This window comes from Acanthopagrus latus, chromosome 24, assembly GCF_904848185.1.
Source record: "Acanthopagrus latus isolate v.2019 chromosome 24, fAcaLat1.1, whole genome shotgun sequence".
Classification (NCBI taxonomy): Eukaryota; Metazoa; Chordata; class Actinopteri; order Spariformes; family Sparidae; genus Acanthopagrus; species Acanthopagrus latus.
The window spans coordinates 11,370,356-11,387,647 of record NC_051062.1 but is presented as its reverse complement, the minus strand read 5'-3'; the positions used below and the strand labels follow the sequence as shown (position 1 = coordinate 11,387,647).

The window sequence follows — 17,292 nt, the reverse complement described above, 5'->3', positions numbered from 1 at the left end:
ACACGACATCTGAAGACCAACAAGTAATTGATTACTTTAGAAAGTAACTGTGAGTGAATGTAAACTTGTTCAACAGGAATTCACAGGAAGCAGCTCGACTGACAAACACAGAAGATCAGCTGAAGATTTCATTCAGCGTGTTATTGATCTAACTTCTCTGTCACCAGACTCCCTTTAAAAAACACTAGATTTAGTGAGTTTTTGAGGTAAAACAATCTTCATAAACATTATGAAACTCTTTCGCTGACAGATTCTAATTCATTGTGTCCTTGTTGTAAATTCAGCATTAAATCAGAAGCTGAAGTTGTTTGTCTCCTTGTAAAAAGTGTCAGTTTGTGGCAGCATGTTTGTACCAGCCTGTCTGCTTCTGCGTCTAAAGTGCTAAAGTCTTACCTGCCAACATTGATCAGCTGTTTCAACACACTGTTTACACTGATTTCACCATTTACACTCCATTTATGAAAGAAGAAACATGTTATTGATCTGAACATGTCACATGTTACAAAGACACTAAACAGTAACAATATAGGCGACTTCTCTGTCACCAGACTCCCTTTAAAAATGTGTCAGTTTAGCACAGTGTCGCCAGGTGAACGGTAATTATCTTATCTGTACGATAATTTTGCCCTCTGTACGATGTACGATCAATAATCCCCCCAAAACGCCAAATATACGATAATTTGACCATTCCGTGATTGTGTGGTTGTCTTTCGGAGTTTTTTTGTGAACCCTGAAGGCATCTGTTTCCATGTGACAAGTTTCCAGCCAATCGTGCTTTTCTAAATGTGAGCTACGAGTGACGTGCAGGCGTTTGCCTCAGAACGACGGTCATGATTGGCTGAATAGTCCGCTGTGCCCGCCCCTCCATGAGCGAGGGAAAGAAGAAAAACAAAGAAGAGAAGAAGAAGCAGAGCCGGTCTGGAAGAAGCCCGGAAAAGAAAATGAGAGATCCTGGAGAAGGAGGAGGAGGAGGAGAGGCTGAGAAGACGGCGGGGCAGAGTCGAAGTGAGCAGCATCGCCTACAAACTATAGAAAAGAGCGGGAGAGCCAGTTCGCCGGCTGGTTGAGACCTGTTGCAGGCTCGGAAAGCAAAGCTTTCTGCCGGTGCTGAAGACAGAGCTGGTGGCCCAATGAACTGTATTAAAAAAAAACAGAGAGTGTGAAGATGGCAGGTGGATGTGCCAGTTCGAAGCCAACAACCACAATGCTGCGGTCCATGACAACATGAGATGTAAACAGTAAGAGGACTGCCCCCACCCAGCAGGGTGCAGCAGACTCAGACAGGGACTCACAGCTGGAGACTGAACCTGAAGGGAAGCAGCATTCATTATTTAATGAGCCCAGCTGATGGCCTGAACTGTTTCATGCACATGATGAACAGGGTTCTAGTCATCTGCCATGTAATGTAACATGTCATTAATCTAAACAGTAGTCTGCTCTCCGCTCTTCTTCATTTTATCCAGAAAACTGCCAAAGGCGGAGACGTGACGTGACGCAGCCCGGACAGCTGATGAAGCCCGAGGCGATCAGGGCTACACACCACTCAGTGTTTGTCCACATTAGATGTTGGACTTTTGGTTCACTCGGAACAAACACATGTAGCCCTTGGCCTGTTGTCTGCTGTGCTTCCCTCTTTTCCAGGTTATTATATAGCAGGTTATATATGCACTTTATTTGAAGTTATAACCTGGTAGCAGGCACTTTGAAGTTTGCACAAGTGCTGTTTTTGCTGATTGTATTAGTTTTTGAGGACAGAGACATGTTGTTGCTCTGAAAATAAAATGTAATATGTGAAGCCAGACCTTTATTTTCTTGTCAGTTATCATGAATACTGTTTCTCTTTGTCTCTCTGCCTGTTAGATTCTATTCAACACTAGAGTGACTAAAGCGCATCAATAAACTTGTTATTTTGGTTATGAATTTCCTTCAAAATACGATCATTTGATGTCTGTGGTACGATAATCCTACATTTCCCAGCTGGCAACGCTGGTTCAGTGAGTTGTTGAGTTGGAGCCACTTTATAAACTGTGTGAAACTCTGTCTCTGACTCGTTCTGCATCATTTGGACATTGTTGATAATTCAGCAGCTGTTCTACATGAAGAATGTTTTCCTGTGTGTCCGAGTGATGTTGGTGTTCAGCAGGAGGTGACAGATGTTGACACCGGGTCTGAGCCGCCTCTCGCTCCTTCAATTACAAACCAAGCCGCCATTTCTACAAATGCTCCAGTTTTAGTGACATCTTCCTTTTAATTCATCTCAATACTGATATTTAATACTTTCTCACAAGATCCCAGAAAAACACACCAATATTTTTCTCCTTGATGCAGTTTAACACACACACACACACACACACACACACACACACACACACACACACACACACACACACACACACACATTTTCCAAGTCCCTCCCAAATTTTAATGTCTTCACAAATGAGTTTTGAGTTTTTATATCGATACCTTGAAACTGTTGCCAAATAAGAAAAGTGAGCGCACAATATTATACCTAAAGTCGTTTTCACTTACCCCAAATAAGAAATGCCTTATATACACTAATTTATTTTATTTCAATTACAACTATTATTTCTGTATTAAGATTTTTTAAAATCCTTTTTATATGTCTGTCACTCAGTGCCGGTTCTGTCTGAATGTCTGTACTTTTTGCAAATGTTAAATAAAAACTTTCGTTGAAAAAACAAAACAAAACATTCCAGTGTGTCCTCCTCCTCCTCCTCCTCCTCCTCCTCCAGCTTCTTCTTCGTTGGTTTGGGCAGCTCCTCCTGCTCCATGCTGTCTCTCTGCAGAGCACCAACAGACCCAACACATATCTGCAGGGGCAGAGCGCCCTCTGGTGGCTGCACACAGACACTGCACTCTTTGCTCTCGTCCTCCTGTGAGCTCAGCAGGTGAAACCAGGGCTGCAAGTTTTGAGGTCGTGGGTGAAAACGGTGAAATGTGACAGAAACAAGATGCATCAGTCAGATCTGTTAGCTCAGTGTGATAGAAGCCAGGTTAGTAGTCCGGAGGTTGCGGGTTCGAGTCTTCTTTGGCTTCAATTATTATAATAGTCCGACTAAAAAGCTGGAAGTCACAAGCGTCCAGAGAAGAGTTCCAAATGTGAAGTGGACTTTACAGTACAGGGCTCAGCATCTGGCTATCCGGATACCTTAGGATGTTGAATTTGTTCTATTTGATGTTATGAAGAGAAGCAGACGTGGAAAATTCAACCTCTGGTCTGACAGAGAGGAGGAGCCATGCCGGGACTCGAACCTACAGCCTCTGTACATGAGACGCCCGCTCTACCAACTGAGCTAAACGGCACATGGATTCAAGAAGGTTTTAAAACAAAGTCTAGACCTCTAAGACTTCATCCCACTGAGTTATATTGGGGCTCTGCTGGAGAAGCTCTGAACTTGTGCAGGTCACAGTGTTCACATCTCAGTCATCTGAAGAATGAATGAAGGTGCATTTATTCACTTTTTCTATTGTTGGTCTGTGTTCCAACAAGCCTCTGTGTGATTGGCTGCAGGTGTGTGTGAGGGACTTCAGGTTGTCCAGGGAGCTGATTGGAAGTCAGAGTTTCAGGGCGGCTCCTCCCAGTTCCTGTCGTCGTCCCTGACCACAGAGCTGTCGGGCGTTTTCAACACTTTGCCACTTTATTATTGAGCCTTTGTTATTTTTGCTGGTAATCCTGAGATTCCTGGTCTTCCTGCTGAGTTGTTGTCAGTAGTTTTAACGGGGGGTTTGTTACGACCCTCATACATGTTTCTGTTTCAGTGACCCTCTGTGTGATTGGCTGCAGGTGTGTTTCCTGAGTCCAGGTTGTCCAGGGAGCTGATCCTGTTCCAGACTGCCAGCATGTTTGCTCGTGTTGCAACATGAGTTTTTGAATAAAACCATTTCAAGACAAATTATGAAACCTTACGACATTCAAATGTATAAAAATGTTTGTAGCACGCGGTCCAGGGTCACAGCATTGTTCAGGTGGCAGGAGACTCGACCCCCTCCAGCCCTGGTTTCACCTGCTGAGCTCACAGGAAGCAACAAGCAAAGAGTCTCTCAGAGGTTTCCACTCCTTCTTCTGAGCAGCAGCTTCAGAAAGAGTCCGGCTCTTCAGACACTTTTACTGGACACGTCTCTTCTCTGAGCACTTTCAAGGTTTCATTTCTAAGCGCTGGACTTCAAAAGCCAGCGAGCGTCCTGAGATCAAACTGTGAGCTGTAGAGTGTCCACCTGAGCTGCTGATCAGACAGGTGGACAGCAGCATTCAGCTCTGACTGTGTGTTTGTGTTTGTCTTGTTGATCCTGGAGAAACTGCATGACAATAAAGCTTTGACTGACTGATTGAATTGTTTGAATCAGCGAATTGATCAAGTTGTTCAAAGAGAATCAGACTCCCCCACAGAAATGGAACATTCCGGGGGCCGGCCGCTGCAGCAGCCAATCAAGCCACCTGCAGCCTATAAAGCTGAGCTGCTGCCACTCAGTCAGTCTTTGGTTCCTCAGTGTGGCGTGCGTACCTGCTCAGGTGAGTGATGTCATGACTTGGTGTTGGTGGACGTGATGCCACTTTAGGTTTGGACACATTCTGGGAGCTGCTGTTGGCTTGTGGATCAGATATGTTGGGCTGTTGGTCCACCGGGTCTCTATTTAATGATCATTATGGTCGACTGTCACTTCCGATGCACTTCAAGTCTTGCTAAAGAGCACGTTGGTTAAATCAAGGTAGAATTTACAATTATGGATTTCCTTTCCTTTGTTACTAATTATTTCTGCTTGTTTCTTTTACAGGAAACCTAATGAACTGTTTCCAAATCATCACGCTCAATCTTCAATAAAATAACTGAACAGAATCTAAAATCCTGAACTTTTGACTCTAACAGATCATCTGTGGTGGGTTAGTTTATCTGCACATCCAACAGTTTGCTCCACATTATATATTCATGAGTTGTAGTTTGCAGCAGACGTCACCTGGACAGTCGACTCTTGTTGTAAACCACGTTTGACTGCATGTTAGCTTTATTCCACAATAATACCTGCCTCACCGTATAGGGAGAGTTTTAACTCCACAACAGGCTGAGTGCTAAATGACTTCAGAACCGGCGACAGACGATCCAGTCTGATTTAAATGTATTTTTAATGTTTCCACAACAGCAACTTCCATGTTGCAGCGTGTGAATGATGAAAAGGCCGAGAGGATTCATGTACAGACGGACGGCAGCAGTCCAGGACAATTCTAACAGAAATGTAGAAACTGGTGACAGAGGAGCACAACAGTTTTGGGAGTCGCTCCTCTTTGTCCTCACAGAAGCTCAGATGAGCTGATTTCTTCTTCTGGTCCTGTGTGCAGGTGAACCTCTGGTCCAGCAGCTTCTTGCTGTGGTAGATCTGCCAGGCGAGCAGCTGCACTGCGTTAACTATCAGCAGGTACGTGGGACACCAGGCTCAGCTGGTTTGTGTCACTTTCTACCGCCTGTAGTGTTTCTGTCTGATTCTGTCTGCATGTGATTTGTTTCAGACGTTCAGAGGAAACTCAGCCCTGCACCATAAGAAGGGCTGACCCCGGGACCAGCTGACGAGGCCTGAAGGACTCGCTGGTGAAAAGGTAGCAGGTGTGAAAGGTTTGAAAACCATCCTGTGATGAGGAAATAACTTTCTGTCAGATTCTTGTTGCTAACAGTGAACTTTTTCTTCTTCTTCCAGGTGCGTCAGATCCTGAGAGGGAACTCACCGTTATGTCTTTTACACCAAATAACTTCCATACACATTAAACAAACATTTAAACATGCTTAAAATGTAGAATGTCTAGAAGATAACACAGCAGCTTTTCACAATAAAATGTAGTTCAGCTGTTTGAACCCCTCGTCTTCTACATGAACTGAGACAAAGATGACAACTCGTCTGGGGGAAAAGCCTTTTGTTAGAATGATTTTAAAATGACAACTATGAATGCATTTCCAAGTATAATACTGTTATACTTGGAAATACATTCATAGTTGAGTTATTTTAAAATCATTTTTAACAAAGCTTTTTCTAGACCATCAGTCATCTTGGTCTCAGTTCCTGTAGAAGACGAGGGGTTCAAACAGCTGAACTACATTTTATTGTGAAAAGCTGCTGTGTTATCTTCTAGACATTCTACATTTTTCAAGCATGTTTAAATGTTTTTGTTTAATGTGTATGGAAGTTATTTGGTACTTGTAACAAATTTCAATAAATTCACTAGAAGTCTGAATTTGTTTCCTTCTGTGTTTGTCTCAAATTCTGTATTCATGAGTTGTTTTCACTGCAGACAACAGTAAACTTCATTTGACTGCATGTTCTTTATCAGCTATGACCTTTATTTCACTGTCATAAACAATTATCAACTTCAATGCTACAGTATTTTTGGAACACATTAGAAATAAAGCCAATTTATCTCTCCCATGAAATGCATCAAAGGATCAAACTGCACATCAATATTTTGGCTCAATAAAAACTGAATCAAACATGGTGTTTTTATTTCATGATATCAGACAGGTACTAGCACTGGATGCTAAAGCTAAGCACAAAACACTTCACTTGCAAAAATGAGCATCTGAAATTGTGTTGGCTGCAGACCTATGAGGCAGGTGGATCTGATGTTTCTCACAGTCTCACTTCCCTCTGAGGGATGAGACTGGAACAGCAAAAAGAACGGACCTCATCTGGTCGAGTGAAGCGACCCGGTGCTGGAAGTCGCTGCCGGCTGTGCCCGTCGCTCTCGGACCCGCTCCAGAAGTCATAGAGGGAATCTGAAAGAAAAAAAAAGTTTAACACAAATGTTACATGTTCAGTCATAGAGCTGCTTGACTTAACTGTTTCAATAATAAACTTTCAGTCGAACTCTTGCCTACTTACGTGTGTTTAAATCAAATGTACAAGCAGAGTGGAACAATAAAGTAGCAGAATATGGTACCTGAGGAACTCAAACCTGGTTAATTTCGTCACTGGCTGTTTAAGATTTAGACACAAACGAGTTTAATTTGTACCTGATTAAATGCAGACTTGCTGCACAGCTGCAGCGAGTTACTTTCAATTAACGCTCATTTGCTAGCGTTGCTAAGCTAGCATGGAAAACGCTCGTCAGATATCTTGATTTGAAGCGTTCTTGCCATTTAATTTAACATTATATGAGTCCAAATGTGCAGTAAACGCTTCATTTCACTCGAGTGCCATCATTCTTCACTGAAACTGTTTGTTCACGGCACAACACAGCGGAGCTAACAAGCTAATGGCAGCTAGCTGTTAGTTAGCTACACGGACAGCAGTGTTAGCTCGGTTACTGTCGCTGGAGCGACATGCGAAGTATCCAGACAGCCGGTGAAAACATGTAACAGATGAATGAAACACTTACTTTAGTTATCTGCTGCTCACACGAAGCGTCCGACCGTCAGCATGTCGGTGGACAAACAGAGAGACCTGCGAGCTGACTGGGGCCATACGAGACAGACCGGAAGTGTGACGTCTCAACCTCTGATTGGGCAAACGGCTTCACCTGGATTCAAACGAGCTTTATTGACAAAACGACCATTGACACACAAGCAGCGTGCTGTTAGAATGTAAATGCTGCAAAGCAGATTATTTTCACGCAAAGCGTTTTAATCTGAGGAAAGTCTCAGTAACAGCAGGTTTGACTTTTAAATTAAAGTAATATATTGGCCTTTACTGACAGATTAATTGAAGATGTGACAGGAAACAGGAGGAACGACACACTGCAAAGGGCTCCAGACCGGGACTCGAACCCGGATCCACTGCAGAGGACAAAGCCTCTATACATGGTGCACCTGCTCTACCAACTGAGCTAACAGATGTCACGTCCTCTCTCCATGACTATGATCGGGTCACTTTGGGTCATTTATCACCAAAACAGGTAATTTTGGTTCTTACAGTGCATCAAAACATTAATGAGGAACTGTGATGTTGTTTGATTGGATAATGTTCATTGCGTGCAGGTAGACAAATAAAGTTAGAGGCAAAGTGTGACAATAATGAAAATCAAGTCAAGTCAAATGTTTTTATTTAACCATTTAATGCCGTGCACCATCCTCCAAAGTACAGCAAAAAAAAGTAGAGCAAAAAAATTGCACATCCACAGTTTGAAGAAATAAAGCACAAAATAAAACACAAACTAAAGTTCAGGTTAAGACACCTGATGTCCAGGTAGCTCAGTGTGTTGAAGGACTGTCATGAAGTTCTGAGGTTGTGAGTTTGATCCTTGAGTCAGTCTGAGTTTTGAAGACAGTTCTTCAGATAAAATAGTCAAAAGCAGGACATTCAGGTATCTGATGAGCTGGTCTGGAGGTTGTGGGTTTGAATCTTGACTCTTTAAAGTTGGTGTTCAGAAAAACAAGTGAAAAACTCTGAGAGCCTCTTTGTTCTTGTTGTCCTGTTAGCTCAGCAGGGTGACGCTTGGATTAGGAGTTTTGAGGTTGTAGGTTCAAAGTTTGATTGATTTTTTTTTTTTTTTTGGGGGGGGGGGGCTTGACTCTTCGTGAAGTTACTGCTCAGAAGAAGGAGTAAAAACTTTTGAGAGAGTCTGAAGTCTTTGACTAAATGAAGAATATCTTTCATCAGCAGCTCCAGTCTCTTGGTGGTCTTCGGTCTTCCTCTGTGGGAGCTTTAATTTAATTCAATCAAACTCTTCTGAAGTATATGTCCAGGTAGCTCAGTGGTTTAAGGTGCTACCATGAAGTTCTGAGATTCCAGGTTCAATTTTGGAGTTTGTCTGAGTTCTGAAATTACACTTAAAATAAAAGACTCAAAAGCTCCTGACTTTTTACAAAGTTCCTGCTCAGAATGAGTGAAAACCTCTGAGAGAGTCTTTGGTTGCTGTGTCCTGTTAGCGCAGCAGGTGAAACCAGGGCTGGAAGTTTGGAGTCTTGATTGATTTTTTTTTTTGAGTACTGAGGTTCAAAACAGTGAAATCTGACAGAAACTAAAAGCACCAGTCAGATCCAGCAGCTCAGGCTGATAGATGCCTGATCAGTACCCCTGAGGTTGTGGGTTCAATACCAGAGTAGTTTAGGTGATTTTTAGACCTGATGTCCACGTGAATAAAAAAGGGTTAAACTTATTCAGGCCCACATCTGTTAAGAATAAGGAGTGGTAGAAATACCCACAATCCTTTGCTGCAGTAAATAAAGAGCTGCCACACAGTTAAAGTAGTCAGTACAACAGCACAACTTCAGCAAACCTGTTTCTCCAACACATGTGTGGGTCGTGCTGCAGCGCCCTCAGTCTAACAGGAAGACTCCCAGTCAGTCACACGCCTCTCTGGGTGTTTCCTCCTCACAGTTTATTTTCACTTTCTCTCACAGGTATGTTGCGCACCTGTATTGGCCGTCTGAACCTCCAGCTGAAGGTAATGTAATGAATCTGACATGTTGGACTCGCTAACACAAGCGCTGCTTTTCATTGTTACACCGGAAACAGCACAAAAAGTGAAGCTCGGTTGTTTGTTACTCCCAACAAACGAGTTTAAACTCGGAGCGTCCGGACACACGTCCGCCATTTTGTGTCTGACGCACCAAACTGTTGGTGTCGGTGAATAATCTGTGATTGTATTTACAGTCCAGGACTGATGAGGAGGCAGTAAGAGGACATCCAGGAGTCTGAAGCTTTATTTCACTAATACAAAGAGAACTTCATCACTGAGCAGCGGTCAGCAGGAACACGTCGGCTCTCAGTGTTAGTACTTAAAGTAGGTCCGTTACGTTGCTCGAGTATTTCTGCTCCTGATAACTTCTCAGAGGAAGAGATTCTAATTTTTACTTTGCAGATAAATGTTTTAAATAAACATCAGATGACCAGATTGACTCTTTTAGATTAAAAGATATCAGAGAAACGTGTGTGTTGACTCCGCCACAGCGTCATGACGTCATCTAGTGGACTGATCCAAGTCCAGCAGCTGATGTTCTGACAGGAGACGTGACGTCAGTGAGAGACGTCATAGCCTCTACAGACAAAACCCACCTGAACACACCTGAGACTTTCATATTTTATAATAACACAACAGGTTATTAGAACAATTTCTGCCTCTTGGTTAAATCAACTTGTCAGTATTTGTATTTAATCAGTTATTTAACACTCCAAGCTGCACAGAAAGTCTCCACAGTCATGAACAGAAGGACAGTGACTGTTTTTATACCCTGTAAAATGTGATAATGTTTACATAGAAGTGACATAAATATAATTAAAAACATAATGTGAGATCGTCCTGTGGAGTCACTGGTGTTACTATGCGACAAAAGTCTTTTATTTTGAAATAAACCTCACACTGATGACATCACGTTCCTTCCTGCAGATCAGTGAAGACAGGTCCTGCATCAGTCACTTTTCTGTCAGAAGACATTTTCACATTTGTCTCCAGATTTCACATCACTGCTGTGAGCGACTTTGTTAGTAGAGAACAATAAGAAACAGAATACAAACTGATTTAATGACCTGATTTAGTTTTGGTTTGATGTCATTTAGTGAAATATGTATTAATAGAGTCAGTGAGTTGTGGAATAATGTGCTCTGAGTTTAAATGTTAGAAGAGGACGTCGACTTTCAGACATTTTGTCCTTCAAGAGTGTTTCTGAGCCAAAGGCTGATTTCAGTTGATGTGCAGATGAATGATTTGTGTTTCCTCTCCAGATGAAAGTGTGTGTGAGATGAGCAGCATGAATCAGTGTGAGGACAGAGAGGAGGGAGGCCCTCCCTCTAAAACCACTGGACCTGAACCTGGACCTGGACCTGGACCTGGACCTGGACCTGAGCCCAGCTGTGTGTCCTTCAAGAGTGACCGGTCAATCGGTCGTTTCATTGATTTTAAAGGACAACCAGCTCCTGCTGTAAAGAGGTGAGCTGTTAATAACATTAATATGTGACTGATTCATGTTTTAACAGTAGAGAAAGATGTTTTTTGAAACCTGATGTTTATTTTCAGCTTCGTTCTTCTTCACTTAAATTTATCTTCTCACTTTAGAAAGCTGCCCAATAGAACCAGTCTTCAACTCTTCATTTCACTTTATTGAATTAGTTTGGTCCAATATTCTCTGAAGGTTTATTCCTGATGTTTTCCACTATTTTATGGACAGAAGCTTCTGTGTCTGAAGACTAGAAAGTGAATTAACATCTCTGGTGGTCTTCTTCTCTGTCCAACAGGAGACCAGCCTCTACTGGACCTGGACCTGAGCCCAGCTGTGTGTCCTTCAAGAGTGACCGGTCAAAGGGTGATTTATTTAATTTTAAAGAAGAAAAACCTTCCGCTGTAAAGGGGTGAGCTGTTAATAACATTAATATGTGACTGATTCATGTTTTATGTTATTTATTCAGAGAAATTTGTTTAAACTTGTTGTTTTTTTCATCATTGTTTTTCTTTAGTACATTTATATTCTCACATGTGAAACCAGTCTTCATCTCTTCAGTCCAGTTTACCATCTGATGATTTAACCTCATCTTTTTTTGAGATAGTGTTTGTTTGTGAAACGTGCAGTAAAACAGTTTGTAGTTGTTATTCTCACTTTGATTCAGTTGATCTGAGCTCAGTCTCAGTCTTTGACAGTATGTGTTAGCAGCCGACTCCTCCTGTCTTTTCTCAAAGTGCCTTCAGCTGTTAAATCAGCTGCTGTAGTTGATCTGAAGTTCACAGACTTTCCATTCAAACACCTGTTTGCAGCGAGCGTCCATGTTTCTCTGATTAGATCCACTGGGACGCTTCAGATTGTGTAGTTTCTGTGTGTTTCTTACACATCCTGGGCTCTAAGACAATAGTGAGTAGGAGAAGACAGGATGGGACAGACACAATGTGACTGATTCTTCATGATTCCTCCACAGAGTCGACCAGGAGAGCTCAGAGGTTCCCAGAGGTCCGTCTGTCCAGCAGCATCAGACACACCTGGACTCCATATTTATGGTCTGTACATGAACAACAACTACTTTTACATCCAGTCTGTTCACAATAATCTCCATGCTGCACTTTACAGACCAGTGGTGAATCTGTCCAACATGGATCTGATGTCAAATGTTGTCATTCACATAATATTCTGTTTCAGCTGCTGGAGGAGAACATTGTGACTTTTGTGAAGAACGAGCTGAAGAAGGTCCACAAGGTTCTGAGTTCAGATTACCCAGAATGCTTAGAGAATCAGAGGGAGGATGAGGAGGTGTTGGATGGTGAGGATGAAGAGCAGAGGAGGAGCAGCAGAGAGGCATTTCTGAAGATCACACTTCACTTCCTGAGGAGAATGAAGCAGGAGGAGCTGGCTGACCGTCTGCAGAGCAGTAAGAGGATTTCACTAAAGATTTAACATGATGGATCAATGAGACAGTTTGTAATGTCTCAACAGATGGAGGAAAAACATGAAAAACATTTTTACATGTGCTACTTTAGGGGAAGGAAATTGTCTTATTTTCTTCGTAAATTACTTGATGATCTTTTTTGTTGTGTGTTCATTTAGAACATGTTGCTGCAGTTTGTCAGCGTAAACTTAAATCTGACCTTCAGAAGAAGTTCCAGTGTGTGTTTGAGGGGATCGCTAAAGCAGGAAACCCAACCCTTCTGAATCAGATCTACACAGAGCTCTACATCACAGAGGGAGGGACTGCAGAGGTCAATGATGAACATGAGGTCAGACAGATTGAAACAGCATCCAGGAAACCACACAGACCAGAAACAACAATCAGACAGGAAGACATCTTTAAAGCCTCACCTGGAAGAGACGAACCAATCAGAAGAGTGATGACAAAGGGAGTGGCTGGCATCGGGAAAACAGTCTTAACACAGAAGTTCACTCTGGACTGGGCTGAAGACAAAGCCAACCAGGACATACAGTTCACATTTCCATTCACTTTCAGAGAGCTGAATGTGCTGAAAGAGAAAAAGTTCAGCTTGGTTGAACTTGTTCATCACTTCTTCACTGAAACCAAAGAAATCTGCAGCTTTGAAGAGTTCCAGGTTGTTTTCATCTTTGACGGTCTGGATGAGTGTCGACTTCCTCTGGACTTCCACAACACTGAGATCCTGACTGATGTTAGAGAGTCCACCTCAGTGGATGTGCTGCTGACAAACCTCATCAGGGGGAAACTGCTTCCCTCTGCTCGCCTCTGGATAACCACACGACCTGCAGCAGCCAATCAGATCCCTCCTGGGTGTGTTGACATGGTGACAGAGGTCAGAGGGTTCACTGACCCACAGAAGGAGGAGTACTTCAGGAAGAGATTCAGAGATGAGGAGCAGGCCAGCAGAATCATCTCCCACATCAAGACATCACGAAGCCTCCACATCATGTGCCACATCCCAGTCTTCTGCTGGATCACTGCTACAGTTCTGGAGGATGTGTTGAAGACCAGAGAGGGAGGAGAGCTGCCCAAGACCCTGACTGAGATGTACATCCACTTCCTGGTGGTTCAGACCAAAGTGAAGAAGGTCAAGTATGATGGAGGAGCTGAGACAGATCCACACTGGACTCCAGAGAGCAGGAAGATGATTGAGTCTCTGGGAAAACTGGCTTTTGATCAGCTGCAGAAAGGAAACCTGATCTTCTATGAATCAGACCTGACAGAGTGTGGCATCGATATCAGAGCAGCCTCAGTGTACTCAGGAGTGTTCACACAGATCTTTAAAGAGGAGAGAGGACTGTACCAGGACAAGGTGTTCTGCTTCATCCATCTGAGTGTTCAGGAGTTTCTGGCTGCTCTTCATGTCCATCTGACGTTCATCAACTCTAGAGCAAATTTGCCGGTAGAAGAAAAGCAGTCAACATCCTGGTGGTCTAAACTATACAGAGACAAACCAACACATCCCATCAACTCCCAGGAGTATGAAGCAAGAAAAAACGATGTTGCACTGACACAGCACCTCCAGAGTTTTGTAGACGAGGCCTTACAGAGTCCAAATGGACACCTGGACTTGTTCCTCCGCTTCCTCCTGGGTCTTTCACTGCAGACCAATCAGACTCTCCTAAAAGGTCTGCAGACACAGACAGGAAGTAGCTCACAGACCAATCAGAAAACAGTCCAGTACATCAAGGAGAAGATCAGTGAGAATCTGTCTCCAGAGAGAAGCATCAATCTGTTCCACTGTCTGAATGAACTGAACGATGGTTCTCTAGTGGAGGAGATCCAACAGTACCTGAGATCAGGACGTCTCTCCACAGATAAACTGTCTCCTGCTCAGTGGTCAGCTCTGGTCTTCATCTTACTGTCATCAGAAGAAGATCTGGATGTGTTTGACCTGAAGAAATACTCTGCTTCAGAGGAGGCTCTTCTGAGGCTGCTGCCAGTGGTCAAAGCCTCCAACAAAGCTCTGTAAGTGTGGAGAAGTTTCTTCAGAATGCAGTAAATGTGCTGTTATTGACCCAAATAGAAATAATTATCTTGTTCTGCTCATTATTCTTTATCCAGACTGAGTGGCTGTAACCTCTCAGAGAGAAGCTGTGAAGCTCTGTCCTCAGTTCTCAGCTCCCAGTCCTCTAGTCTGAGAGAGCTGGACCTGAGTAACAACAACCTGCAGGATTCAGGAGTGAAGCTACTTTCTGCTGAACTGAAGAGTCCACACTGTGTCCTTGAAACTCTCAGGTCAGGATTCATTATTTTATTTCATTATTTTATGTAACTTAACAATTGGAGCAGGTCTTGATCATACTCCTGATATAATTCCAACATGTCCCCTATGAGCAAGCACTCAACACAGTGTTGAGAAAATACTACATTTTAACAGACAGAAACCTCGAGCAGAACCAGACTAAGTGGTTGGCTGCCATCTGTCTCAACTGGTTTGGTTGAGAGAGAGAGAGAGACAGAGAGATCATTCACACTGCCTCTTCAAGTCAGGAATCTTGCGTCAATATTCCACCTTTCTGTAGGTGTGAAAGTTACAAAGGTGGAATGGGGGGACGGTTTCATTCCACCTCTGAAAACGATATTATAAACGTTAAACCCTTAAACACAGATGTGCACTGAATTATCAGGACTCTCAGCTGATGTGTGATGTGTGTTGTTTTGTGTGTCTGCAGGCTGTCAGGCTGTCTGATCACAGAGGAAGGCTGTACTTCTCTGGTCTCAGCTCTGGACTCCAACCCCTCCCATCTGAGAGAGCTGGACCTGAGCTACAATCATCCAGGAGACTCAGGAGTGAAGCAGCTTTCTGCTCGACTGGAGGATCCAGGCTGGAGACTGGACACTCTCAGGTATGAAGAGTCCTGCTGCAGCCACAGACAGTCAGTAGCCCCATTCACACTGCTGCACCAATTCTCCACCTCTGCCTCTGTGAGAATTTCCTTGGAGGCAGCGAGGGGTGAAATTTTGCTCCAGCGCTGATCCGCCTCTGTTGGTCCCTCACTCAACTAAATAAAGAGGAATGTCCCACAAAGCAACGTTACAGGACCAAACAACATTAATGTAGTAACTGTAACTGTCTTTGGCAGCTTATATGTGGAAAAACATACTGCAGTTATATGTGGAGAAGCATCTGTCCTCCCGACTCTAAATCACATTTCTGTGTGAAACACAGCGTCTGTCACCAACAAAAAACTTTAACTCACCAAGTGTTTGTGCTGAAAAATAAATCTCCATGACGGTGACATGCCCTCCAGACCAAGACTTCAGTGAACTTTACCTCCATCCCCCCGAGTGACAGAATCAGACACCATCGAGTTTGCTGATGGTAATTATCTAATTATGTAATTTAGAGTGAAAAATGTAACATTGTCACTTTCCAGGATGTTTCGTGGGTCAGGATCTCAATCACAACAGCATCCATATGATTATAAACTGTCCTCAGGTTTAGACTGACAGAAGGACACTGGGGAAACACCTTGAAAACACACAGACATCATGATCATGACATGTACCGTCACGCCTCTGTAGGAGCCGCAGTGTCTGCTTTCTGTGTGAGTCTTTAAGGTGGAGCCGTGAATTTGTGGAAAAAAACATCAGGAGGAAATGGCAAGATTCAGCACAATTCAGTGAACGCGTGGATATAAAGTGTTTGAATGTGCGACAAAGCCTATTATAATCCAAAACGCACTTTACTTGATTATAGCACCACCTTGTGGTGGAAATTGAGGACGACAATTCATTATGAAATTCTTCGGCAGGTGTGACGTATTTTCCAAGTTTGGTGAGTTTTGGGGTAGTCAGTCAGCTGAGAGTTGTTCATGTTATATGTGATGACACTTATTATTTACTGTTGTGCTGTTATGGTCAGCTTTGGTTAGAGTTACATCTATGTTGTGTTTTTGATCTACTGTACTAGTCTTTACACTACAATATTCTTCTTTTCTTGCTTTGGTGACATGTTTGTGTCACATCGTGCCAATAAAGACATTTGAATTTGGATTTGAATTTAAAAAATGAAATAAAAAGATAAATGTACATTGTGAATGCAGCCTGAGCCGTGCACTGAGAATAAAAAGGACATGTAATATATATTCTAACAGAACAGATGAGCTCAAGTTTCTATGTGAAGAAATAAAGACTTCACTTCAGACGATCTCTTACTACGACATGAAATATTCTAAAAACTCCTCTCATGTACTCCAGTGTCTCTGACCGTACTTCAGCTAATTACCCACCAGGGGGCGACACTGATTCATCACAGACCTGCTTCAGTTCTATCACAAACAGCTTCAGTTACACTTGTGAGGTTCTGGAGGGAAACAGTCTGGGAGTCTCTGTCACTTGGTTTTGTGTCAGAGGTCGAGAACCAACGTCCAATGTTTTCTGATTGATTTATTACGTATAAATTGTATTTGTCTCTTTGTACAGTAAAACAAAGCAGCAGAAACACAACAAGAACAAAAAGCAGACTGTGCAGCTGAGATTCAGAAAAGCCCTCCAAGCTTCAAACAGGAATCGGACCTCAGAAGTTCTGACGTCCGAATCCAAAAGTCCTATAATATAGAAACATGAGCACAAGTTGACATTGGATCAAACAGCAAGCGTCAGGTCGCCCACAGGAAACAGCAACAACATCCAATAAAATAAAGATGAAGTGATAAATCCAACAAGAGGTTTGTGTGTGTTCTCAGATGTTGTCGTCCTCTTTCACACACACCAACATCCTGTGGCTCACTCTCAGTGTGTGAGGAGAGTGGCAGAGGTGAAGAGGTTCAGGGAGAACAGGGAGAAGCAGCCTGATGGACAGATTGTGTTTCTGTGTATGAGAGTCATGTCATGTCCATGTTTGCATGCTGAAAGAGGATGTGCTGCTCTGACCCCCCTCCTCCTTTCAGGGTGGAGCCTGCTGGAGTCCGATGTTTGACACCAGGTCCGTGGAGATGT

General features: G+C 43.1%; 1 protein-coding gene and 1 long non-coding RNA gene across 2 annotated transcripts in view; one reads left to right on the top strand and one right to left on the bottom strand.

Moving 5' to 3' along the window:
- The window catches only part of LOC119015405 (NLR family CARD domain-containing protein 3-like), a 29,403-nt gene that overhangs the window by 10,866 nt on the left and 1,245 nt on the right, over nt 1–17,292 (top strand). Inside the window, 8 exon segments of the mRNA XM_037091361.1 lie at nt 10,663–10,867; nt 11,845–11,923; nt 12,063–12,291; nt 12,468–14,313; nt 14,315–14,379; nt 14,382–14,586; nt 15,024–15,197; nt 17,244–17,290. Coding sequence (XP_036947256.1) covers nt 10,680–10,867; nt 11,845–11,923; nt 12,063–12,291; nt 12,468–14,313; nt 14,315–14,379; nt 14,382–14,586; nt 15,024–15,197; nt 17,244–17,290 — 2,833 coding nt within the window. The 5' untranslated portion in view covers nt 10,663–10,679.
- LOC119015410 lies at nt 5,515–7,521 on the bottom strand. The gene is made up of 3 exons (XR_005073335.1): nt 7,379–7,521; nt 6,685–6,776; nt 5,515–5,638 (listed from the first exon to the last, which is right to left on the bottom strand). It is a non-coding gene; the product is annotated as an uncharacterized LOC119015410 (long non-coding RNA).